The sequence below is a fragment of the Acomys minous genome, assembly GCF_964271855.1.
Source record: "Acomys minous genome assembly, chromosome: 8".
Classification (NCBI taxonomy): Eukaryota; Metazoa; Chordata; class Mammalia; order Rodentia; family Muridae; genus Acomys; species Acomys minous.
In genome coordinates, this window is record NC_140489.1 from 101,142,554 (window position 1) to 101,170,072 (window position 27,519).

At 49.3% G+C, this 27,519-nt stretch overlaps 1 protein-coding gene across 1 annotated transcript in view; it reads left to right on the plus strand.

Annotated features, from left to right (window-relative positions):
* Positions 1-3,017: 3,017 nt before the first annotated feature.
* Positions 3,018-27,519, plus strand: part of KIF3C (kinesin family member 3C) — a 45,028-nt gene continuing 20,526 nt past the window's right edge. Inside the window, exon 1 of the mRNA XM_084792528.1 lies at positions 3,018-5,369. Coding sequence (XP_084648654.1) covers positions 3,816-5,369 — 1,554 coding nt within the window. The 5' untranslated portion in view covers positions 3,018-3,815. The remainder of the gene's footprint in view (positions 5,370-27,519) is intronic.

Below are 27,519 nucleotides of genomic sequence, written 5' to 3' on the forward strand. Positions count from 1 at the left end.
GATCGCTGTGAGTTCGAGGCCAGCCTGGTCTGCAAAGCAAGTCCAGGACAGCCAAGGCTACACAGAGAAACCCTGTCTCAAAAAACAAAAAAACAAAAACAAACAAAAAAAAAAGGGTGGGCATGCTGGCATACACCTTTAATCCCAGCATTCAAGAAGGTAAAGGCAGGAAGGAGTTTAAGACCAACCTGGTCTACAGAGCAAGTTCCACGGCTACATGTAGAAACACTATCTTTAAAAAACCAACCAACAAACCAACAACTACAACAACAACAACAAAAAAAACCCCTTGTGAGTAAAACACACATTACACACCAAAATCCATTTTTTTGTTTGTTTTGTTTTTTTTGAGACAGGGTTTCTCTGTGTAGGCCTGGCTGTCCCGGACTCACTTTATAGACCAGGCTGGCCTCGAACCCACAGAGATCCATCTGCCTTTGCCTCCTGAGTGCTGGGATTAAAAGCGTGTGCCATCACACCCGGCCCACAATCCATTTTTTTTATGATTATTTATCCTTTTTTAAAAAATGTTTTTGAGTGTTGAACTGCACTATTTTATGTTCAAGTGCTTGTACTGGTGGAGGTGAGCCGAGGAAATAGGCGTTATGGATGGTTGTGAGCCACCATGCAGACCCGTCCTCCAAACTCCCAAGCCTCCTCTCTAGCTCGCAGGTCCATTTCTAAGCCCTTGAGGGAGCTAAAGCTGAAACTCCACCTGTTGGGTGGAGCTCAGCACTGGAACCACGTGATCTGGGGAGGTAACTCAGCTAGGCGCATGCGCTGTTTCTTTGGCAGGAGGAATCCCTGCGCTGGGGAGATGAAGACAGGCAGCCCACCCAACCAGTGCAGCTCACACATTCAGTGACAAACTTCATCACAAAAGAATAAAACACAGAACAACTAGCCAACCAACCAACCAACCAAATATACAAAAAAATGAAGTCAAGGGGCTTCTGGAGACGCGGCTCAGTGGTCAAGAGGTCAAGTTGCTCTTACAGAGGAATTTGGTTTGGTTCCCAGCGCCTGCAAGGCAGCTCACAACTATCTTCAACTCTACTTCCAGGGGATCCAGCATCCACTTCTGACTTTTGTGGGCACTAGGAACACGCACAAGAAACAAATATAGATAATGCACGCAAAGCATTCATACATATAAAATAAAATTTAAAATTCTAAAAAGTAAAATAAAAACAGGGCTTCTCTGCGTAGCCCTGGCTATCCTGGAACTCGATTTGTTGACCAGGCTGGCCTTGAGCTCACAGACTCACCTGCTTGTCTCCCAAGGGCTAAGATTAAAGGCATATATCACCATACCTGGCTAAAAAGAATTTTCTGTTTTGTTTTGTTTTTGAGACAGGGTCTCTCTGTGTAGCCTTGCCTGTCCTGGACTTGCTTTATAGACCAGGCTGGCCTGGAACTCATAGCAATCTGCTTGCCTCTGCCTCCCGAGTGCTGGTATTAAAGGCGTGAGCCACCATGCCCGGCTAAGAATTTTTTTCAATGAGGTCAGTCTCTAGCCTGGAGAGGCACCCACATGCATGCATGCGTGTATACACCCACACAAACCCATAAATATGCACGCACGAGCGCGCGCGCGCGCGCGCACACACACACACACACACACACACACACACACACACCATACAGGAACTGGAATGCTAGGCCCACGCTTTATTTTATGGAAATTCCATCCTTTTTTTTGCCCCCTGCTATGGAAACAAACCAGTCAGAGAAGGCTTCTGATTTGATTTGCTTCTCAGTTGCTGTGATAAAACACTGCCAAGAGCAACTCTGGGAGGAAAGAGCTTATTTGGTTTACAGGGCTCAGTCCATCCTCAAGGGAGCCGAGGTAGGAGCTCGGGGCAGGAGCTTGAAGTGGTAACCACGGAGGGACACTATTTACTGGCGGCCTTCCAGGCTTGTATTCCGCCATCATACACAACCCAGGACCACCTGCGCAGGGGTGACACCTCCTACTGTGGGCGGGGCTCTCTCCTGCAACAATCAGACAATTAGTGAGCAGGAATATACTCCACAGACCAGTCTAATGGAGACAATCCCTCTAGTTTGTGTTGACAAAAATTAACCCCCGCAGCTCCATAGATGACGAAGTGCCTGTGCTACGCGCAAGCGGCAGACCGGCAGATGAAGAAAGGCAACAGGAGCTTTGGGCAAAGGCGTGAGGATACAACAAGGCGGCGTCGATTCTATTACAGCGTGGGAGCTCCTTCAGAAGGATCCAGCTCCTAGAATAGCATCGGGGTTCAGTGGGACCAAGCAAAGTGTGATGGCATGGTTATCAGGAGTATAGGTTGGATCATATCAGTGAAGGTCAGAAGATGGACATGCCTTCGTAGGATATTGAAGGTGAGCCGGCTGTGGTGGCGCACGCCTTTAATCCCAGCACGCAGGAGGCAGAGGCAGGCGGATTGTTGTGAGTTCGAGGCCAGCCATGACTGTTACACAGAGAAACCCTATCTCGAAAAACCTGAAAATAAAAATATAAATAAATTAATTAAATAAATAAAAAGGATATTGAAGGTGATGTGGTTGGCACCAGAGGCCATTTGCAGACACCAGGAGTGGAATCAGTTAACTGCGCTTTCAGCAGAATGTTTAAAAGGAAGACCGGGAGTAAACCAGGATAGGGAGAGGAAAAGCCAGCTCAATAACGTTTAGGAGTTAAGCTCCAGGAGGGCTGGTGATAGCCTGAGGAGTGAAAGACAGTGTGACATGTCCCCATCTGAAAGCAAAATGGCTGGAGCGGTGAGAAACCAAGAATGGCGGTTTCACAGAGAACACGCGTGGGTGGTGCAGCCTCAGCAGACACACTCGGGGAGGTTGCATGTGGGAGGAGGGGCTCCTAGACTTGAGGACTGGAGAATGCGTTAGCAACCTGACAGACCCCAGTTAACAAAGGGAGGACTACATCTCCCAGCATGCTCGGGTTCGGTGGGGTGACGGCTGGCGGTGGCTGCGCTGCATCCCACTGGTGGGCGCGGGACCTGGGTGGGCACCAGAGCCTGTCATCCCTGAGGGGTCGGTGGGGTGCGGGTGGCGATGTACCGCTGTCCCTCGACCAAGGGCCGCGCCGGGCTCGTGTTCCCCGCCCCGCGGCCCCGCCCCTTGCCCCACCCCAGTCGGGAGACTTAGTCCGGGCCGCAGCGCAGCGGCGGCAGCAACATCACTCTCGCCGCCGCTGCTCCGCCCCATCCCCTTCTGTTTTTCTCTCATTCTCCAGTGGCGGCGGCGGGGAAGGCGGAGGAGAGGCTGTAGCAGCCAGCTGTGGCTGCAATGAATGATTCCCCCAGCCGGAGGGGAGGACTCCAGGTGAGCCTCTGCCCTCGGGAGGATCGGGATCCTCCCGGCCGCCCAGGACCAGCATCCCCCGCCATGGATCCCTAGGGGAAAGAGAAAAGGGGGAGGAAAAGACAGCTCTGCCGCCCACCCCCATCTCATTTTCCTCTTCCTTTATCTCATTGTTACCGAAGCTGTTTACCGTAGCTCTCCCTCTTGCCCCAGCATGGGGCGGGTTCCAGGCACTGCCCTTCGGCAGGAGCGGCTTGCGCGGTTGCCTGGGGATTCTGCCTAATTCTACCTCTCCAGCCTGTGCACAGAAAGCCGTAGAGAGCTGTGGAGGCCTGGACTGCAGCAGACTCGGGGCCAACTCCCTGCATCCCCACCCTGGGAGGCTGCATGCGGATTGAAGAGCGGTGCCTGGGGGCTGGGCCAGCATCGCTGATCCCGACCTAGGAGTAGGGCAGGAGGACCGCCCAGGCTGCAGAGCGGCCCATCTGGAAGAACAGAGCCGCAAGATGGCCAGTAAGACCAAGGCCAGCGAGGCCCTGAAGGTGGTGGCCCGGTGCCGCCCCCTCAGTAGGAAGGAGGAGGCTGCTGGTCATGAGCAGATTCTGACCATGGACGTGAAACTGGGCCAGGTGACTCTGCGAAACCCCCGCGCGGCACCCGGGGAACTGCCCAAGACCTTCACTTTTGATGCTGTGTATGATGCTAGCTCCAAGCAGGCCGACCTGTATGATGAAACGGTGAGGCCCCTGATAGACTCGGTGCTTCAGGGTTTCAATGGCACCGTGTTTGCCTATGGCCAGACAGGCACTGGCAAGACCTACACCATGCAGGGGACCTGGGTGGAGCCAGAGCTCCGCGGGGTTATCCCTAACGCCTTTGAGCATATCTTCACCCACATCTCCCGGTCCCAGAACCAGCAGTACCTGGTTCGTGCTTCCTACTTGGAGATCTACCAGGAGGAGATTCGAGACCTGCTCTCCAAGGAGCCAGGCAAGAGGCTAGAGTTGAAGGAGAATCCTGAAACAGGGGTCTATATCAAGGACCTCTCCTCCTTTGTCACCAAGAATGTCAAGGAGATCGAACATGTGATGAACCTGGGGAACCAGGCCCGGGCGGTGGGTAGCACTCACATGAATGAGGTCAGTTCCCGCTCTCATGCCATCTTTGTCATCACAGTGGAGTGTAGCGAGCGTGGCTCCGACGGCCAAGACCATATCCGAGTAGGTAAGCTCAACCTGGTAGACCTGGCCGGCAGTGAGAGGCAGAACAAGGCAGGTCCCAACACAGCTGGAGGGTCAGCTACACAGCCCACAACTGGTGGTGGCAGCGGAGGTGGCAGTGGTAGTGGTGGTGGTGGCAGCAGCGGGGAGAGGCCTAAGGAAGCTTCTAAAATCAATCTCTCGCTATCTGCTCTGGGCAATGTGATTGCTGCCCTGGCCGGCAACAGGAGCACCCATATCCCCTACCGGGACTCCAAGCTGACCCGGCTGCTCCAGGACTCACTGGGGGGCAATGCCAAGACCATCATGGTGGCCACACTGGGTCCAGCTTCTCATAGCTATGACGAGAGCCTTTCCACCCTCCGCTTTGCAAACCGAGCCAAGAACATCAAGAACAAACCCCGGGTGAACGAGGACCCCAAGGACACGCTGCTGAGGGAGTTCCAGGAAGAGATCGCGCGCTTGAAGGCCCAGCTGGAGAAGAAGGGGATGCTGGGTAAGCGACCTCGGAGAAAGAGCAGCCGCAGAAAGAAGGCTGTGTCCGCCCCAGCCGGTTACCCAGAGGGGGCCGTGATTGAGGCTTGGGTGGCCGATGAGGAAGATGACAACAACAACAATCACCGCCCACCCCAGCCGATCCTGGAGTCAGCTTTGGAGAAGAACATGGAGAATTACCTGCAGGAACAGAAGGAGCAGCTGGAGGAGGAGAAGGCCGCCATCCAAGATGATCGCAGCCTCGTGAGCGAGGAGAAGCAGAAGCTTCTAGAAGAAAAGGAGAAGATGCTGGAGGATCTGCGGCGGGAGCAACAGGCTACCGAGCTGCTTGCGGCCAAGTACAAGGTAAGGACTCTAGAGGATGAGAAGGGTCCTCACAGGATTTTGATTAGTAGGTTTTTCCCTGGAGGGCCTGTAAGTTGGCCCGAAGTGGGGTATCCCACCTCAGGACCACACACGGACGACTGCCCCCGGGGCAGCTAAGTAAAGTGCTGTGGTACTAGATAGCCAGGTAATTGTACGTGCGTGCACACACGCCTAGTCTTGAATCGGTGCACTTGAGATGGTGTGACCTAGTGCTATCCATCTCTCAAATGACCTTAGGATTGGTCAGATCCATGAGGAGCCCACGCAGGACTCTCCTCTTGTGAGAATGGCTTCTTACTCCTGTATGACCTCCTCCCCTGATACTTATTTTTTTTTCCTCTCTGCAGTGTCTTCAGACCTCATAACATATTAATAGTATCTAACATTTGGATAGCACTTCACAGTTTACAAAACACCCCACTTTCATACCATCTTGTCCCATCTTCCCAGGAGCCGTTCCAAAGAGCGGCTTTTAAATCCTCCTCTTACAGATTAAGGAATTAAGGCTCAGAGAGTGGCAGGACCACAAGCTCCGTTCCTCAGGGCAGCAGAGCTGGGCTGGTACCTGTAGACTCCACGCTTTTGGCTTTGGTAGCAAGGCCAGACCGTGAGAATGAGAGAATCCTGCTTCCTGTGGAAATGACCCACCGGATGACACGGTGCCAGGCCTGCTCCTCGGTGTCATTACGAGGAGACTCAGAGTGTCACGTAGGAGGTAGGCTGGAAAGAGACCTGGGCTCTATCCCAGAGATCTGGAGCCTCTTAGGCTACAGTTCATTGAGTGATGGCTGTGATTTCTCCTTTTTAATCCTACCTCCATTTCCCTTTCTATAAACGAGGATGTTAGCCCTGGGGGATCGCTGGGATTCTACCAGTCTGGTAATTCTATGACCCATATTAATCTGAAAAAGAAGAAAAACCGATTGGCTTACACAACGAGGCCTCTTGTCAATTATGTCTAATTCCCTATTGTCCTGAGAGATGTCAGGGCTTTAGCACCCTTCCTGACCTGTCGGTTTCCCAGGGAGTCTCTGGCCCTATGTGAAACTAAGTTACTGAGTCAGTTATATACACCTGTTAAATTTCTTCCTTCTTTTTCTTTCTTTCTTTTCTTTTTCTCCTTCTTCTTTGCAAATGGAATGATGTAGTCTATGTAGCTGAGGATGACCTTGAACTATTGAATTATCTTCCTGCCTCCATCTCCCGGTTGCTAGGATTGTAGGCAAGTACCGCCGCCATGCTTGGTTTTGTGCACAGTTGGAGGTCAGCCCCAGAGCTTTGTGCATGCTATAAGCACTCACCTGACTGAACCACATCTCCAGCTGCTTGTTACATTTCAGTGCTGCACGTGTCACGAGCCAGGGTTCCAGGCATTTCTGGGTCCCCGGTGCCTGCAGCACTGAGATTGGAGGAAAACTATGAAGACCTATGAGCTTACTGGGAAGGTCAAACACTGCCATTTCTTGTGTATTCTTGGGAGTGTGGGCTAGGAATGGGGAGGCCCAGCCCACGGCCAGCGGAAGAGTTGACAAGTGGAGCTGTGTGCATTGTCTCTGTACTGGGGACGTGCTGCTGCACCAGGGCTGTGGCCTGGGTGTTTAATATTTAATTCACTCATGGAGAAGTGCAAGCAGGGCTATATTGAGCAGCTTCGTACAAAGGGAAGGCTGCTGGTCTAGTCCCGTTAGCAGGGAGAGAATCTAACATGCAGGCTGCTGGTATTGACTGGGAAATCCTATCTAGCACATCAGTCATTGATTTCTCTTCCAAGACATCCCTGACCCTGTTAAGCTGGAAGGTAGTGCGGGTTACAGGGGTTACGAAAGGAGGAAAGTGCAGGCGGATACCTCACATACTCTTATTGGGAACTGACTGATATCTTTCCACTTTGCATCTAAGGCAATGGAAGAACACAGGTAACTCAACAGTCAAGAACGCAGGGTAGAGGCGTGCACAGTAGCAAGCATCTGGACTCCCAGCTGCATGGGAGACTGAGGCAGAAGAAAAGCCTAGGAGTGGAGGCCAGCCAGGGCAGCGTGATGAGACCCTGTTACAAGCAACCCACAAGCAAGTCAGTCAATCAGCTGATCAATACAAAGATCGGAGTGACCAGAACTGGAGTCCCTGCACTGGGGGTGTAGCCCATACCGCATTACAATCTTATAGTTGGCAAGGCTAGTAGGGTACCAGTGTAGGGAGGCTCAGGGTCACACAGATGGCCTGAGCAGAGCCCAGCCTCTTCACGTGCAGGCTAGCCTCTTTCCATTGTGGATTACATTCCTCACAAAGTAATGTGGTTTGTTTTCGTCTTCTATTTTTAATTAGTGAATATTAATTATCACAATGAATTTCACTGTGACACTTTTACACTAGTATATTATGTATCTTAATTATATTCACTTCCAAAACCCTCTCTTGTCCCCTCCTACTTCCACTGATCCCCTTACTTTTTCCAACCAACACTCTTCTGCTTTCTGTGTGTGTGTGTGTGTGTGTGTGTGTGTGTGTGCGCGCGCGCACACACACAGTGTTCCAATGAGTTTCATTAAAGGGAATATCCCCCTCCTCCAGCAAACATTAACTGCACGAAAGTAATTGTTTTGGAGGTATGTTTATTTTATATGTATGTGTGTGCCTGAGCCATGTGCACCATGTATGTGCAGGAGCCTGCAGAGATCAGTTGAAAGAAGGCATCAGATTCCCTAGAGTTTCAGGAAGTTGTGAAGCATCATGTGGGTCCTGGGTACTAAACCTGAGTACTCTGGGGGAGCAGTAAACACTCTTTTTTTTTTTTTATTAATTATGTATCCAGTGCTCTGCCTGCATGTACACCTACAGGACAGAAGAGGGCATCAGATCACACTACAGATGGTTGTGAACCGCCACGTGGTTGCTGGGAATTGAACTCAGGACCTTTGGAAGAGCAGGCAGCGCCCTTAGCCACTGAGCCATCTCTCCAGCCCCCTTAACCACGCCACCAAACCATCTCCCCAGCTCAAGCCATTTGCTTTTAGGTAACACTGTAGCATCTTTTTGGTTTTCTGAAATAGGGTTTCTCTGTGTAGTCTTGGAACTATGTAGCCCAGGATGGCCTTGAACTCACAGCCATCCACCTGCCTCTGCCTTCGGAGTGCTGGAGTCACAGGCACTGCTTCCAAGGCTGGGGAGATGTTGGCTGGTCTATGGCTCTTGCTGAAGTGGCAGAGCCTGCATCAGAATTAGAGTCTTCTGATGTCTCCAGCCCTGGGTTCTTTTCAAGTCACCCAAGGTTCCTGCGTGCCTTCTCCCTGTGCAAATCAGGACAAAGGCTTTGCCTCTCTGAGTCTTGGGTTCTCTGTAGTCTAATGAGGGATGGAGGCTTGACATAGCTCCCTGGGGAGTGGGTGAGGTAGCCATTAAGTACTTGCTATCAGATATAAGCTGAGGGCAAGAACAGCCTGGGAAATTCTAGGAGAGAAATGAGTCTATCCTGTGATTTCTGAAACACCCAGCCCGGATAATAAGCAGGGACTGAGGCCAAATGGAACCCAGACAGAATACCCAACCTTCCTGTGCTGCTCCTAGGTAGGGTACAGCCTGGCCCTGGGATGGCGGAAACATTTTGACAGCTCCTTAGGGAGCCACAGGGTAGCGGTAACAACCCAGCCCCGCCTCTTTCCCAGGGTTGCACGGAAGATGAAATGAGATCATTAGCATGGGGGCATTTGAAATAGGTTGAAAACATTGAAATGAATGGAGGGCATTAGCAGCCACAGAGTACCTTCTGTCTGCCAAGCAGGGGTCCTCCGCTGACAGCTTTGTTGTTCGCTTAACTCTTTCCTTACCCTGCCTTTGTAAGAGCATTGTCACAGCCCTGCAGAGGCAGGCAGGAAAGGCCTCGGAGACCTCAGGAGCCTGGGAGCTTTCCCTCTCTGTCTTCACTTAACTCTTCCGCCACTTTCTGGGTTAGGCACCATCCTGCACTGCTCACCCCCTGCCCCCTGCCACCTGCCACGCCTTTCCTCTAGTTCCCTCCATCCCCGAGGCCAGCTAAGTGTGGCTGAGTCGACCCAGTGCCCTCATTCACTGTGTCTGAGTCATCTTCCAGTCTGTCTCACTGCTTTGCCTGCCTGCCACCCTCAAGCCTTCTGGTTCTCTCTTTGTTCTTCTCTCTCTCTCTCTCTCTCTCTCTCTCTCTCTCTCTCTCTCTCTCATCTCTCCTTTGGTTTTTACCACATTAATGTGAGCCTCAGAATATTAGGTGTATAGATGTGCCTGTGCCCTGTGTAGCCTTAATCATTAGCAAGCCACATACTTAGGTCATATCTGGGGGACCCACTAGCACTCTTATCCCATGAAGCAGGAGAGATAAGTGACATTATTACAGACTCACAGTACCAGCGAAGACCCAGCATGTAGCACTCTCTGCTCAATTTAATTGTGCAAGAATTTATAAGTGATTGTTTTAATCTTGAAGTTAACTTTTTCTGAGAGGCTGATATTGACTTCGCAAGCTTTATTTCTCAACGCCGTAGAAAGGAAGCTGTCTGGGGGAGGAAGGACACAGAGACTCAGGCTGGAATGGGAGCGAGGCAGATGCAGCATTGGGGTGGTTCTGCAGGAAGCTGGTCTGCAGAGCGAGGAGCAGTGACTCTGGCCGGAGCCCAACTCTCTGTCTCTGGTGGGTTTAGAAAAGAAACCCTCAGAAACAGCCACCAAAGCCGGAGGGATGAGATCACTGCAGGGAGGACAAACCAAACTGAATAGTCATTGTCCCCTTCGTGGGTCCCTCTTCGGCCTCCCATGTTGGAGCATGAGCGCTATCTGCAGTCGGGTTGGCAGACAGGAAGTTTCAACTCAAGCATTAACAGTCTCAGCAATATTAATGAGGTTCACTAAGATCTGATCTGCTTTGCTAAATTATATGCTAATTGTTTGTTTGTTTGTTTGTTTTTATTGTGGGGTGTCAGGATAGAATCCAGGGCTTGCAACTAGATAACCCCTGTACCACTGAGCTTCATTCCTAACACTATTTAGCTTTTTTTTTCCCACTGTGCTGTGAATTGAACCCAGCACTTTGCTTGTTTATTCAAGGAGCCAATCTGCCATTGAGCAATATCCCCCACATAGTAAAATAACTGTTACAAATTACTGTTATTATTTACTATTATTACTATTGTTTATTGCTGTGTTTGGGTTTTTTTTTGGGAAGGGGTGTTGATTTGTTTTGGTTTTGTTTTGTTTTGGTGTTTTGAGACAGGATCTCTCTATGTTAGCCTTGGCTGTCCTGGACTCACTTTGTAGACCAGGCTGGCCTCGAACTCACAGCAATCCTCCTGCCTCTGCCTCCCAAGGCATGTGCTATCACCCCAGCACTCTGTTTTTGAGAGGTTTTACAATGTGGGGCTTAAAAAAAAAAAGCCGGGCGTGGTGTCGCATGCCTTTAATCCCGGTACTCGGGAGGCAGAGGCAGGTGGATCACTGTGAGTTCGAGGCCAGCCTGGTCTACAGAGTGAGTCCAGGACAGCTAAGGCTACATAGAGAAACCCTGTCTCGAAAGAACAAACAAACAAACAAACAAACAAACAAAAAACCAATGCGGTGCTGGCTAACCTGGCACTTGATAAGTAGACCAGACTGTCCTTGAACTTAGAGATCAACTTGCCTTTGCTTCTCAAGTACTGAAATTAAAACTGTGTGCCACTGTGCCTGGCAGTACTATTATTTCCTTTAATCTAATTTTATTATTTTGTGTGCGGGTGTTTTGTGTGTGTGCTTGGCTGTACACCACATGTATACAGTACCCTGGAGGTCAGAAGGAGGTGTAATTTTCTGGAACAAGCGTAATGGATGGTTGTGAGCCACCATATGGGTGCCGGGAATTGAACCTGGGTCCTCTGCAGGAACAAGAGCTCTTAACTCCTGAACCATCTCTCCAGCCCGCCCCCAAACTATTATTGTTAATTATTATTGATACAAAGTCTTGTTATGTGACTCAGGCTAGGGTCTAACTCCCAAGCCTCTTGTTTCAATGTCCTGAGTGCTGGAGCATGTAAGCATGGACCACCATGTTGGTTTCAAGAACTACTCGACAGAATCCACTTGCTTTAACATTGAGTGTGGGCTGGGGCTGTAGTGTAATTGGTAGAGTGCTTGAAACCATTGATTCAATCTCCGGCACTTACCAGGCAAAGCGGCACAAGCAGACAGATCAAGAGTTCAAGGTCATCCTTAGCTGCATAGCATATGGGAAGCCAGCTTGAGCCCCACTTTCGGAAAAAAAAAACCATATTGGGTGGCATTGGTGGAGTTGGTTCTATGAGTTCATATTTATCCCCAAACTCGCTGAGGGGATATGCTTGGAATGCATTAAATATGTGCAGCATTATTCTGTGTTAATCATCCCTCGATACAGTAACGGGTTCTATCTGGAAGTGGAGCTCAGTGGCAGAATGGTTGCTTAATTTGTCAAGATCCAACTAGGGCTGGACACTGCCTCAGAAATGCCCCTAATAACCTAGAGAGCATCTTCTTTCCAAAAGCTGATCTGGTTCCAAACTCACTGATTCTTAAGGACGTCAGTCAGCCCCGTGCAGACACTGGGAAATGTGTGGGCTTAGTCATGGGAGCTCTGCGTGCACCCCAGCCCCTTTTCCCAGCTGAGTCTTCTACTGTCAGAGCCTTGAGAAAAGCTTGGTGTAAGACATGGCCCATGTGCCGGGGCTGGGTTTAACATACAGGTCAACGCCTGTGGCCTCCTTGTTGGTGGGAGTGCATCAGTGTTTCCTCTCGTCACTGGGGAAGGTGGTTATTTCACAGAAGTGTCAGTTCCCAGAGCATTTGTACCATACAAATCTGACCAGCGGGAAACCAGTGAGAAGGTGTCATGGCACCAGCACTTGAAAGGTAGAGGCAGGACAACACTGGCCCTTTCTCAGGACCTGAGGGCACGCGGTTCAATGGCAGAGCTTTGCCTAGAACAAGGCCGTGAGTTTGCTCTATAGGGCTGGAAAAGAGAAGGTGACCTTGAATGTCTAATCTTCCTGCCTCTACTTCCTTAGCTTTGGGCTCTCAGGCTTACATTGTCTGGTTTGTTTGTTTGTTTGTTTTTGAGACAAGGTTTCTCTGTGTAGCCTTGGTTGTCCTGGACTCGCTTTGTAGACCAGGCTGGCCTCGAACTCACAGTGCTCCACCTGCCTCTGCCTCCCGAGTGCTGGGATTAAAGGTGTGCGCCACCACGCCCAGCTAGGCTTACATTGTCATATTCAGTTTATGTGGTGCTGGGGATTGAACCCATGTATGCCTGTGAGCACTCGAGAAGATGAACTGTATCGACACCCCCACTTTGCTTGGTTTTTGAGACAGGCTCTGCTGTAGCCTAGGCTAGCCTTGAACACCCAATCCTCCTGCCTTCATGTCCCAGGAGGTGTGTACCCACCATGGCTGACAATACATTTGAAAAATGATTTGGCCAGTGGGGAAATATATGTAAGACTAATTCATTTCCACCTGTGATTTGGGCTCCAGGCTCTGATGAAGGAGAAGCCTTTGGTGAGGTCAGCCTTCTCAGCGCTGTGCTGACTGGGGGAGTAAGTTAACATCACCACCTTCGGTCCTTCCAGGCCCTCGGAAACGTAGGATTGGATGAAGTGGCTGTGATAATGTTGGTATTGTGTTCTGAGGACCCAGAGCAAAGGCCTGGAATTCAGATCAAGAATAGCACTTTGCTCTTGACTCTGTCCTGCGAGTCATTGTGCCTGGCCCGGGCCACTTCTTTTGTGGTTACAGAACTGGGTGGCATGTCTGAGTGGGTAGGAGAATGGCCTGTTTCTCCTTAGTAAATGCTCTGTGGGTATGAAAGACCAGCCTCCATGCCTGGAGCTTGTCACCCCCTGCACTTAGGGTTTGGATCTAGAATTTTTGCTTTTTTTTTTTTTTTTTTTTGAGACAAGGTCTCACTAGATAGACCAGGCTGGCCTCAAGCTCAGAGAGTTCTGCCTGCCTCTTTCTCCTGGATGCTGGGAATAAAGACATGTGCCCATTCCATTATTATTATTATTATTATTATTATTATTATTATTATTATTATTATTATTATTTCCAGCACATTTTGATGCTGGAAAATGAAGCCAAGTCCTCATGCATGCTAAGCCATACCCTATCTCTAAGCCCTAACCCCATTCCTAGAATTTTTAATATCCCAAGTACAGTACTGGACATTAACTGCCAGTCAGACTAAACAATTACCATCCATTTACTTGTTTGGTTGGTTGCTTTTGTTGCTGTTGTTTTTGTTTTTTGAGGCAGGGTTTCTCTGTGTAACAGCCCTGGCTATTGTGAAACTTTCTTTGTAGACCAGACTGACCCAGAACACAGAGACCCGCCTGCTTCTGCCTCCCGAGTGCTGGGATTAAACGCATGCACCACCACACCTGGCCCATTTGTTTGTTTGTTGTTGTTGTTTTTTGAGGTAGGGTTTCTCTGTGTAGACCAGGCTATCCTGGAACTCACAGAGATCTGCCTACCTCTGCTGGGATTAAAGGCATACACCACTGCCCCGGCTTGATCCTCCTACCCCACATCTGAAGTGCTAGGATTGTGTATGAGCATGGTTTTGCTTGGTTTACTTCTGGCTTTGTTTGTTTATTTGTTTGTTTGAAGCAGGGTCTCATGTTTTCTAAACCAGATAGCCTGGAACTTGCTATTCATTGAGGCTAGCCTTGAACTCCTGATCTTCCTGAGTCCAACACTGGTGCTAGCTCCTGCATATTCCAAACAGAAGACTACCAGGGCCTGGGCTGAGCTGTTTCTATTGCAGTAGGTAATTATCATGCAGGCTTTTTCTTTTCTTCATCTGGCTACCAGGAAGATGCAGGAGGCGGTAGTAATAATAATGAAGCTATTTTTTCCCCTTGTGTAATTAAGGCCATTGTTTTATTTCAGCCTCATGGAAGCACCACAAAGCAGGGCTGTTCCAATTTCCATGTGACAAGTAAGGATACTGAATAGCGTCACATGCCTTGGACATGGTAATTCCAGAATTATACGGTTGTGACTAGCTGGCACCATGGTACACAACTTTCCCCTCTACGGGACAACCCAGCTGATGAGATTGATGCCAGCTTCCTTGCTAACAGGTCCCAGTGGGAGCTCTGGTCCCCTGGGATGCTGAACTCATGCCTTCCTTCCATATGATGCAAACCCCTAGCCTCTGCACTCAACCATCACCACCAAGATTATAATCAAATTAAATCTTCAAAAAATTGTTTTTGCCGGGCCTTCGTGGCACACACTGTTAATCCCAGCACTAGAGAGGCAGAGGCAGGATGATGTCCTGAGTTTGAGGCCAGCCTGGTCTACAGAGTGAGTCCTAGGATAGCCAGGGCTACACAGAGAAACACTGTCTCAAAAAACAAACAAGGGACTGGAGAGATGGCTCAGAGGTTAAGAGCACTGTCTGCTTCTTCCAGAGGTCCTGAGTTCAATTCCCAGCAACCACATGGTGACTCACAACCATCTATAATGAGATCTAGTGCCCTCTTCTGGCCTGCAGGTGTACACTGTATACATTATAAATAAATAAATCTTAAAAACAAACAAAACAAAACAAAACAAAAAAAAACCCTAAAAGCAGCCAGGTGAGGTGGCGCACGCCTTTAATCCCAGCACTCAAGAGGCAGAGCCAGGCGGATCGCTGTGAGTTTGAGGCCAGCCTGGTCTACAAAGCAAGTCCAGGACAGCCAAGGCTACCCAGAGAAACCCTTTCTCAAAAAACAAAACAAAACAAAAATTTTAAATCCAATCTCATTGGCCAAACCTCGTAGCCCAGGTTGACCTTGCATTTGAGATCCTTCCACCTCAATCTCCAATGCCTTGCTACTTTTTACCCCCTTAAAAAAAAAAAAAAAGAAGAGCAACAGTATTTTCTTTAGTAAGCTAAGCTATTTAGTTTTTTTCTTTTTAGACAACATTAACGATTGAACCTAAGGTCTCTACCATTCAACTATAGCTACCACCATTGCATTTTCCTGAAACAGGGTCTTGCTATAGAGTCTAGGTTGGCCTGCAACTCACTATGTAGCCCAGGTTGGACCTCGTGATCCTCTTGCCTCGGTCTTCCCCAATGGGACTACAGGTGTGTGCTGCCACGCTCAGCTTCTTTGTTTTTACAATAAGCACATACTGCTCCTGTTTGGCTTGGTTTGGTTTGCAGCACTGGGCATTGAATGCAGGGTCATATATGCTACAGTGCTCTGCAGATAGCTTACACCTCCAGGCCAACTGCTTTTTATTTTTATGATGTAAGGTCTCACTGTGTAGTCCAGGCTACCCTTGAACTCATGATTCTTCTTCCTCAGGTACTAGGACTACTGACACATACCTGGTTGTATTCTCTCTCTCTCTCTCTCTCTCTCTCTCTCTCTCTCTCTCTCTCTGTGTGTGTGTGTGTGTGTGTGTTTGTTTTGGTTTGTTTTTGTTTTTTCAAGACAAGATTTCTCGACAGGTAGTGGTAACACATGCCTTTAATCCCAGCACTCAGGAGGCAGAGGCAGGTGGATCACTATGAGTTCGAGGCCAGCCTGGTCTACAAAGTGAGTCCAGGACAGCCAGGGATACACAGAGAAACCCTGTCTCAAAAAAAAAAAAAACAAAAAAACAAAAAAACAAAGCAAAACCAAAACACCTCTCTCCCAAAAAAGACAGGTTTTCTCTGTGTAGCCTTGGCTGTCCTGGACTCGCTTTGTAGACCAGGCTGACCTCAAACTCACAGTGATCCACCTGCCTCTGCCTCCTGAGTGCTGAGATTAAAGGCGCGAGCCACCACGCCTGGCTGTTTTTGTTTGTTTGTTTGTTTTGTTTTTTTAAGGAGAGTTTAGACTACACATAGAAAGGAAGGGTGCCAGATGTGGCATCTCACACCTGTAATTTCAGTATTTGAACCGTAAAGGCAGTAGGGTCAGGAGTTCAAGGATAGCGTTGGCCACTTAGGGAGTTTGAGGCCAAACTGGGCCACATGAGACCCTATCTTTAAAAAAAAAAAAAAAATAGTATTAACCCAGGCTGATAACTAAGGCATGTATTCCCAGCTACTGGAGCGATGAGTCCCAGGTTGAGGTGCATACTGCTTCTGTCCAGGTCCCAGCCCCCAGGTGGCGCCTCACAACCACCTGAAAGTCCAGGTGTAAGGAAGCCAGTGCCCTCTCCTAGCCTTCTCAGGCTCTGGCGTGTATGTGGTGCACATAGACTCTCACAGGCTTACTCACATACGCGGAAACAATTAAAAACACAACACAGAAACAGAGATGTACAAACCCAAAGCTGACCTGCGTACAGAGCGAGTTGAAGACCAACCTAGATGACCTGAGAAACTGTCTCAAAATAAAAAGTGAGAAGGGTAGCCGAGCATGGTGGCACACGCCTTTAATCCCAGCACTCTGGAGGCAGAGGCAGAGGCAGGTGGATCTCTGTGAGTTCGAGGCCAGCCTGGTCTACAAACTGAGTCTAGGATAGCCAGGGCTCTGTTGCACAGAGTCACCCTGTCTTAAAAACCAAAACCAAACAAAAAGGCTAGGGTTATAACTGAGTTACAACATAATGACAGCCTAGGAAGAATGAGCTCGGGGTTCAAACCCAGCACCCCCTCCAAAAAAATCTGTGTGTGTGTGTGTGTGTCTGTGTGTGTGTGTCCGTCCTTGTAGGATGATTCACTTAGAAGCAGTAAATAATTTAGAGAAGCCAGGGTTTGTAGTAATATCCAAGTGATGTAGTTTCTGATAATCCTGGGACCCGTACACATCTCTTGATCTTCCAAGGAACATAAGAGATGATCCATCAATAGGTGTTCACTCCGTCACTTGCTGACGAGCCCTGGCTACAGAGAGTCAAGAACTCAGGGTCAGACAGCCTGGGGAGATAGTGACAGAGGAGCCTGGCTGAGCCTGGAGGCTCCGTCACCTGGAGTCGTGCACCCCTCTGGGCCCTGCACTTCCTCTGTCAAAGGCTGATGTCACTTAGCCCATCTACATCCTTAGATTTTGTCAGTCCTGGCACTGTTATTCTATCACCTGGATTTGCATCCCGCATATTGGAGAGAACCTTCTAGAAAGCTACAAATGCAAGAGGGAAATAGTGGGGCCAGTGAGATGCTCAGGGGCAAAGACACTTGCCACCAAGCCTGTGTGTGACTGGAGTCCTATCTCTGGGTCCCATAGGGTAGAACAAGAGAACCGACTCCCACAAGCTGACCTCCGAGTTCCCGCCATGGCACAAGCAAACATACAATAAATAAATAGTGTAATAATTGTTTTAGTTTTGTTTTGTTTGAGACAGGGTTTTTCTATGTAGCTCTGGCTGTCCTGGACACCACCTCCCAAGTGCTGGGATTAAAGGTGTACGCCACATGTCCAGCTTAACATTAAAAAAATTTTTTTAGAGAGGGTAATAGGGAAGGGAGGTGAGCTCTCGCTCAGCCCGGGTGCGCCCACTCTGCCCACTGGAGGAAGCGGCCCACCTTTTCCTTAGCGCTTCTCTCGGCATGGACAGAGCATTTCCGGGCACGCCTTGTCAGCAGAGTGAGATGCACCTCACTCCCTGGCCAATGTTTTTCCCAATCTCTGATTTCTCGTTTTCCATCAGCCGTTTATATTGCGTTTTGAGCTATCTAAGGAGGAGACTCAGACATAACGTCCTGGTTTATGTCCCCAGGGTAGAAACCACTGAAAATAGCCCTGTTCATCTGAAAATAGACCTATTCAGCCTTCCCCTTCATCTCTCCTTTCTTCTAACTTTGTTGCTGACTCCTCAAGACCTACAATCGGTACCTGAAAAGAAGAAATAGGTCTGGGTAGGAATGGCTGTGTCTTTTAAGAGATGGGAGCAGGGGCTGTTAAGTTTATTTTTCTTTTCTTTCTTTCTTTTCTTTTTTCTTTTTCTTTTTTTTTTGTAGTTGTTGTTGTTTTGTTTTTGTTTTTTGGATGAGGTAGGGTTTTTTTTTTTTTTTTGGTTTGGCCCTTTCCAGTGAGTGGTGAGCGTATCCCATCGGTGCAGCCAATCAGCGACTTACCATACATTTTATTTCATTGTGCTTGATTTGGGTTGCTTGTTTGTTTGTTTGTTTGTTTTTGTGGTGGTGATTTTCCGAGACAGTGGTTCTCTGTGTAGCCCTGACCATCCTGGATCTCATGCTGTAGACCAGGGTGACCCCGAACTCAGAGATCCACCTGCCTCTGCCTCCTGAGCACTGGGATTAAAGGCGTGCGCCACCGCTGACGCCGCTGCCTCAGCACCACCGGCCGCTTGATTTACTTTTGCGGAGTTGCCAACAGAACCCCAGGTTTTGTTAGGCAGCTGTGCTACCTAATGAGCTACGTTCCCAGCCCTTCTCTGCGCATGGCCATTTATGAAGCACCTCTGCATCTGTTGCCCAACTGATCCTCTTTACCCAAAGCCTGGAAGGGAGTGAGTGTACTGGCTCCCACTTTACAGAGAGAGGGCTGACATCTCAGCAGGTGTCTCTGCTGTAACACAGGGTGGCAGAGCCTGTGAGGAAAGGCTCAGCATGCCCAGCGTTCTTCATGCTACCCCAGGACAGCTCTAAGGAGGTGAACCCTCTCAGTCTCCCTAGGACTCTAAGGATAGAACCTCCTGCATTTGGGTAAGAGCTCTCTAGCCCACCCTCATCCCAGAGACCCCATAAGTGCCCCACATAGGCAAAAGCTGTTTCTGCTGGAAGAGAAGGCAGTGGGTCTCTGAGCTTGCAAAGGTGCGAGTGTCAAATGCAGCTTCTTTCCGTACGCTGACCCGAAGCGCTGGGTAGCTGAGGAGCTGGGAGAAGCGCACTGACTTGGAGTAGGGATAGATACCATCTAGCTGGCTGTCTCTGTGATCGTGGCAAGTCTGAGCCTTAGTTTAACTATGTTTCAACTATAGGCCACGAGCATAGTGTCATGTCATAGATTCTTGCCGTGACCGGGTGGTGTGATTAAGATGACAAAGACCTAGTCCAGGGGCTGGAGAGATGGCTCGGAGCTTAAGACCACAGTCTGCTCTGCCAAAGGTCCTGAGTTCAGTGTCCAGCAACCGCATGGTGGCTCACAGCCATCTAGAGTGGTATCTGGTGCCCCCTTCTGGTGTGCAGGTGTGAATGCAGGCAGAATGCCGTATAAATGATGAATAAATGAATCCTTAAAAAGGAGAAAAGAAAGGGGGAAAAACAGAAAAAAGAAAGAAAAAAAAAAGACCTAGTCCAGGAGCCAGAGAGATAGCTTAGTGAGCGAAATGCCAATCCTGATGCCCCGGGGCCTACAAAGTTGTCCTCTGACCTCTACATGTGAGCTGTGGCCTCCTACCCTTTAATAAATACATATAATTTTTGTTTGTTTGTTTTTCGAGACAGGGGTGTGCCACCGTGCCCAGCTAATGAATATAATTTTTAAGAGACCCAGTCTAGCCAGACATAGGACGAGATGTATCTGAGACTCCAGTCCTCTGTAGAGGGCCATAGGGTAGCTGGCAGTGGCAGGCCAGAGCTGGTTTGCCTTCTCTGTTCTTGGAGACCCACATTTGATGGTATTCTCCCCAAGGGGGGGGGGGCTGGTCACACCGGCTTTCTTGACCATCTATATTAATGTGCCCCCACCATGCCTGGTTTATGGGATGCTGAGGATTAAACTTAGGGTCTCTTGTATGCTAGCGAGTACTTTACCAACTGATCAAAATCCCCCAGCCGCCCTCTCACCCTTTCCCCCTGTCTTCCTTCCGGTGAAATCTCACTTGTAGCACAGGCTGGCCTTGAACTTGAGGTCTTTCTCCCTGAACCTCCCAAGTACTAGGATCACAGGTGTGAGTCTCCATGCCCAGATCAACCGCTGGTATTGTCTTCCTGTTCCTGGAACTGGGGAAAAGGGTCCGGCTGGATGTATAAGCTGACACATTCCCTGTGGTGATCCTGTTCGTTGTACGGCGGCTGACCCGCCTCGGAGACTTCAGGCTGGAGCTCTAATCAAATCGGGAAGTTACTTGGAAAGTGTAAAGTTAATAAAACAGGAGTTATGCGCACAGATTCCTTAGTCAGGAGACCCCAAGCTTGCAGCGCTCTGCTCCTGGGCCTCTCTGTCGCTAAAGCATGGAGGTCTGCGGCAATGACTCTCCCAAAGTCTACTTGGCCACCGTGTGATCTCACAAGCCCGGGAGCTCCCAACCAGATCCGCTCTGCCCCACAGCCTTTGCTGGCCTTTCACTCACACTGGACCTATTTAACATCCAGAGAGGCAAGGAGCCCTGTCCCCAGGCCCCACCCACCTATACTCTTGCCCTGAGAGATCAGAGGAAGCTTTGACCAGTGCAGCTGAGATCTCCAAGGAACTTGTCCCTGGGACAAGGACCCCGAATTGCAGGCCCTCTGCTCCACACACTCAGCTTGAACTGGACAAGGGTCGGAGGCCTCCTTGTCCCTCTGCTTTCCACAGGTGGTGGCTATGGAGAGAGATCTCTAAGGCAAAGGAAGAGATGAGCCTGCCATCCTCAGAAGGAACAGAAAAAACAGAAGATGCTGGCATGGCATCTTTCAGAGTGCGGGAGTGAAATAGTGCAGGCTGAGTGAGACCTTGCACCTGGACCCCCCATCTTGATTCTCATACCAGAACCAGCCCCCCCCCCCCTCTCCTAACACAAGGCTGGTCTTGTCTGCCAAGCTTGGCAGACACTGAGGTCTTGACTAAGGGAGGTGCTAATGCAGATTCAGCTGTCACTGGACCTGGGCAGGGCCAGCTGAGGAGAGGGGCACGGAGTAAATGGAATGGGGTGGAAATGGCTTGTTAGTCACCATCCGGGAAATCTTTTCATGGAGGTTCGGCCAGCTGGAGGGGTCTTGAAGTAGTTCTAGATCCAAGAAGCCCTAACAGGAAGCAGGCCAGACTCAGGCCTTGGTGATTGGTGATTGTGGCAGCCCAGCTGGGGTTGCCACCCCTGGTGACTCAGTTTTGGTTAACCCTTTAGATGCCTGACTGCCAGCTCAAGTTCTGTTTGACAATGTCCAGATGGGATAAAAAGGCAGGAATAGGTAGCCTTTGGGTAAGGAGAACAGGAGCCTAGGTATAGGTGTCTGGGGTGATGGAGTCTGGATAAACAGCTTTGCTTACGTCTCAAGGTCCACGTGTTCACCCAACACTCGCCCCAGCTGGGCATCACGGAACAAGCCTGAATAACAGAAGGATCACGTGAGTCCAAGGACATTTCTAGGTCAGTCCGACCTACATCACAAGACCTTGTCTCAAAAAGAAAATAATGACGGGTGGTGGTGGCACACACCTTTAATCTCAGCACTCAGGAGGCAGAGGCAGGTAGAACTCTGAGTTCAAGGCCAACCTGGTCTACAGAGCAAGTTCTAGGACAGCCAAGGCTCCACAGAGAAACCCTGTTTCAAAAAACCAAAACAGAAAAAGCTATCTATCCCCAAGCAGCACAAAAAGAGTGGTTGGGAGAAACGAGAGCAAGCCTTAGCGGGATCACCAGGAAGACATGGAGAATGGAAAGGAAAAGAGCCAAGCAGGGTGACCCATGCCTGTAGTCTCAGCACCTGAAGACAGACAGGAAAGTCAGGTATGTAGCACCGTCCTCAGCTGGAGGCCAGCCAGGACCACAGTCAATCCAAATCCTGTCTTGAGGAAAAAAACCCTGATTATTAAATTCATTAAATGAGGAGGCTCACTTTTTTATATATTATTATAACAATTTTAAGAGACAACATTTCATGCTAACGTTACTGTGGAAAAAAAAATTGTTTTCAACCAGGCATGGTGGGGCATGCCTTTAATTCCAGCACTTGGGAGGAAGAAGCAGGTAGACCTCTGAGAATTTGAGGCTAGCCTGATCTACATAGTGAGTTCTGGACCAGCCAGTAAGACCTATCTTTTGTTTTGTTTTGTTTTGTTTTTGAGACAGGGTTTCTCTGTGTAGCCTTGGCTGTTCTAGACTCGCTTTGTAGACCAGGCTGGCCTCAAACTCACAGCAAGCCACCTGCCTCTGCCTCTTGAGTGCTGTAAAGACGTGCGCCACCACACCCAGCGAGACCCTGTCTTTAAAAAAAAAAAAAAATATATATATATATATAGATAGATAGATAGATAGATAGATAGATAGATGTGTGTATATATATATAATTATAAATAGTCTATAAGTAATGAAGTGCACTAAATATAAAAGTAGAAATAGCAGGACATGGCTTGTAATATTTATTTATTTATTTATTTTTGGTTTTTCAAGACAGGGTTTCTCTGTGTAACAGCTCTGGCTGTCCTAGAACTTGCTCTGTAGACCAGGCTGGCCTTGAACTCTCGGTGATCCGCCTGCCTCTGCCTCCTGAGGGCTGGGATTAAAGGCGTGCGCCACCACAGACCGGCATGGCTTGTAATTTTTTAAAGTTAATTTTTTGTGAGTGTGTGTGCATGCATTTTTACCGTAGCTCATCTGTGGAGGAGATCAAAGCATGACCTTGTGGGTTCTAGGAGGTCAAACAGGTCTCCAGACTTTCACAGCAAGTACCTTTATGCACTGAGTGGTTCAGCTTGTCGTTTTAAGTATGTCTGTAGAAGGGGGTGGTGGTATGGGGAGGAGGTTTGTACATATGGACTAACCCAGTAGGCAGGGAAGAAAAATGGAAGAAATTAGCCATGCGAGGAAGTTTGGAAAGTTTCTTAGTTTTTCCCTAAAGTTATTTTATTTTTAATTTGTTATTCATTTTTATTAGATGTCTATGTGTGTGTATGCCACATAAGTGCAAGTGTCTCCTCCAGAAGGGACACGGGATCCCCCTGCAGCTTGTTGTAGGCATTTGCGAGCCCCCTGCTGTGGGTGCTGGGAACCAGGCTTAGGGCCTAGCAAGAGCAGCACCGAGCCACCCCTCCAGCCTCTCACTGGGTTGTTTTTGAGTCTGGGTCTCCTGTAGGCCAAGCTGGCCTCCAACTTGAATTCAGTGTGTGCCCAAAGCTGGCCTTGAACTCCTCATCTTCCTTCTCCCACCTTCCAAGTGCTGGGGTTCATAGGCATGCCACGCTGCCCAGGCAGTCTTTCCTTTGGGTGTCCTAAAACCTGCTCCTTTTGAAATCCCATGGATACCCTCAGTCCATGTACGAGGGTCAAATGGGAAAGTCCGGGTGCTTCCTTCTCCCCATTCTTTTTTTTTTTTTTTAAATAAATATGTATTTATTTGTTTTATTAGTATACCCTGTTCTGCCTGACTACCAGAAGAGGGCACCAGATCTCATTATAGATGGTTGTGAGCCACCATGTGGTTGCTGGGAATTGAACTCAGGACCTCTGGAAGAGCAGCCAGTGAGCCATCTTAACCTCTGAGCCATCTTAACCTCTGAGCCATCTCTCCAGCCCCCTTCTCCCCATTCTTTCTGACTTTCTCACTCTTTCCTTCTTAGCCTTTGCAGCCTGAAGAATCCTATTTTGCCATCTCTCTCTCTCTCTCTCTCTTTTTTTTTTTTTTTTTTTTGACACAGGGTCTCTCTGTGTAGCATTGGCCATCCCGGACTCACTTTGCAGACCAGGTTGGCCTCAAACTCATAGCAATCTGCCTGCCTCTGCCTCCCAAGTGCTGGGATTAAAGGCGTGCGCCACCACACTCAGCTTGCCATCTCTTAAGAAGGCCCTGGGAAGGCCTTCTCTGGCTCTCCTGTCTCCTTTGAGTCTCTGGAGGTTCGGAATGGAACCGTACACAGTATTCCAGATTCGGCTGGATCGTTGTCCTCTGCAAGGGGATAACTCATTTGTATTGTTTCCAAAAAGCCTCCACAAAGGTCCTTGGCCGGCTGCTACTGGGCTTTGGCTGTGGCAGCATATTAAGCTGAAGTCTTCTGGGAGTCAGGATCACTTTCCCCTCAAATGGAAAACTGTAACCTTACCTGCCTGCCTTTTATTTATTTATTTTCAGTCAGCTCACGTTGTTCCTTATGACGTAGAATGATTTGGGGGTCTCTGTGAAATTGAGTATTTAATCAATACGTGTGTCCTTGTACAATTTTTTTGCTTGTTTTTGTTTTGTTGTTGTTGTTTTCGAGACAAAGTTTTTCTGTGTAGCCTTGGCTCTTCTGAACTCACTTTGTAAATCAGGCTGACTTCAAACTCACAGAGGTCTGCCTGCCTGCCTCTGCCTCCCTGAGTACTGGGATCACAGGCAGTGTGCTACCAAGCCTAGTTTGTTGTTGTTTTCAAGCTAGGGTTTCTCCGTATAGCCTTGGCTGGCCTAGAACTCACAGAGATCTGCCCACCTCTGCCTCCCGAGAGCTGAGATTAAAGGCCTGCGTGAACACTGTCCAACTTCCTTGTACAATTTCTGACAGAGATCAGTCCTGCCGTCCCACACTTAGGCATTTTCCCACACATGGTATGTGTTTCCTTACCCTAAGCCACTTCCCTTTCTCCATCCCCACCTCCCACGCAATGGGGAAGAGCCACTGCTGGACAACCTTCTCAGGGCGGCGTTTTAGCCATTGGCTTCCCTAATGCAGCAGTCATTTTGTCCCAGTTTGAAAGAACTCTGAGAGGTTAGTGAGGTTTAATCTTCTGTTACTGAAAAGATGTTGCTTTTCCTGTAGCTGGTCCTGTTTCCTAAAGTCCTCAATACGGGGCACACAAAAGTCACTTGGGGACTTAGGACACCTTATTTTCTCGGTGAACCTAAACTGGCCCGCCAGCAAGTCCCAGGACTTCCTGTCTCCACCAACGCTCTCAACTCTGTTGATCTAAATTCAGGCCTCCTCTGCTTACTCAGCAAGCCTTTTGCCCACAAAGCCATGTCCCCAGGCCCCCCCACCCCACCCCTAGCCCCACCCCCACCCCCCGCCCGAAAGTGCAGGTTCTGATTCTCTGAGTCTGGGCGCCTTGCTACTTTCCCAGGTGATTCCAATATGTGGCAGAATTTGAGAAGTATTGTCTTTTTGTTAAGTGGCAAAGAGTAAAGGACGCTCGCATTACATAAAGTGCTGAGGCAGATATGAAGACACTTTGCTGAACGGGCAGTGTGCCAGGTCTCTACCAGGCCCTTGAAGCCTTGCTATCCAGGAGTCAGAGTGCTCACTTACCTGTGACCTTCAACAGGAAGGGGCTTTATTTATTTCACACCTACCCCACCACTTTGCTGGGTTTCCTGGATGCTGACCCCATGAGTTGATGGATGAAAGAAGAAGCTGCCACGGAGTCTAGTAAAAAGGCTTGGGACCCGCCTTGGGATGAGCCCAGGGACTCTGTTCCTGTCCTCAAATATTTACCTGGCACTGGTTTATGTTGAGGACTCTGCTGGGACCCTGACATCTCAGAGAGGCATGACTCCTGCCTTGATGGAGCTAACGGGACGAGACCCGGAACAGTTCTAATATGGGGAAACTGTAGGAACACAGCCTGATTATGGAGGAGGTCCAAACAAGCAGCTTTGCAGGAAGCAACAAAAATTTCCTAAGCTGCTCCCATTAGGTCTTGAGAGATGAGTAGCAGTTTTCCAGGTAGCTGTGGAGTGGGAAGAAGACAACAGTGGATTTCCCCCTGTGGAGAGTCCGGGCCTTTGGATAATGTGATCAGAAGAGAACTTGTTTAGACTTGGGTGTTTGGAAGATGCATGGAAGAGGAAACTGAGGCTGTAAAACCCTATGGGCGGTCCAGGAGAGTCTTGAAGATTTCAGTAAGGTCAGTGGGTATCAGTAAGGACAAAAAGGAGATGGTGATGTAACCTGCACTTAGAAGCGTTTGACGGTGACAAAAAATGACTGGCCATTTGTAGGGGTGAGTGAGGTGCAAGACTGTGCTGAGGCAAGCTGCCAAGGGTACCAAATTTCATGGTTGTGCAAGTTGTAACCTTGAACTGAGAGGAGTTTGTGACATAGGGATTGGCTAGATGTAAGACAGTTATCCAGGGGTGCAGAGCGCTATGGTGTGGCACCAAGGACAGCCAGGCCCTCCACAGCTCCTCGATATCCCCTTTGTCTTTGTAACTGCATGCCACTCCAACTGGCTGTGTCCACGGCCCTTTTGCACAAGCCAGCCTCCAACCTGCCCACAGCATCCTTTAACCCCTGTCCTGCTCTGTTCCCAGTAATGTGACGCTCACAGGTGGCTGCCCACTCCCCCAGACTGGCAGCACCCCTCCCCCCCACCCCACCTTCACCCCACCCCCGCAGCTCTGAGAGCCCTCAGACATGTCAGCTGGCTCCACTGGGAAAGATTCCAGTAGGGGAGACAGCCAGTTTCTTCCAGTGGCTCAAGGTGATGTCAACCTTCCGGGAGGCCAGCGATGCAATCAGAGGGCAGTTGGCTGCCCCCGGGAAAATTCCCTCTTCTTGACAACAATGACAATGCATTTTAGGGAGTCATACTTTGCACAAATCCATTTTCGTGTCAGCATCTAGTTCCAGAAGCCCCTACTGGAGGCACTGATGGGGTGGGGGAAGAGGGCTTTCACACAGCATGGAGTGCTCACTGAGGCTGGGCACGTGGCCTGCAGATCTCTCCTTTCTGTTATTTCCAGCTGGTGGTCCAAGACTAGTTATCCTGTCTCTTTGTTTTGTGGGGAAATGAACAGCCTCCCATCTGAGAAGTTCACTCTGTTGAGGGTTCTATTTAGTGCCTGACATTTTGCTGCCTGTGTCTGTGAGCTGTCGGGACATGAAGTGATTTTCTGATACTGCCTATATGAGGAGGTCGGGCCTCCAGCTTAGTGGGCAGGGCTGGAGGAGCCTTTTAGGTTGGGTCTAAAGTTCACTCAGTCTCTGGGGCATCGTTTTGTGCCCTGCAACTGTGGAATCTCTCCCTTGGGTTGTTTTGATTTCCCCAGCAGCCCAAGATTAGACCAAGATTTCCTGCTGCCCCAGTGATGAGCTGTCTTCCTGAGTCAGGAACCAGTCAGGACAGGGCTGGGCTGCCCAGTGGCTGATGTTTCTCCTCCTTGCTGCTACATGCCATCTGGGGCTTGGTTGCCAGGAATAGATTGCCACCCACCCTCCTCACAGGCATGGTGACCCAGCCGTTCCTTCGTATCCATAGCAAAGAGATCAGGTGCCCTATATTCCCAGAGGGGGGTTCCCTCGGTTTTTTTCATCCTAAGGATCCTATCTACAATGGAAGCTTTGTGCCATGGCTCCAGGGGCCGGAGGGG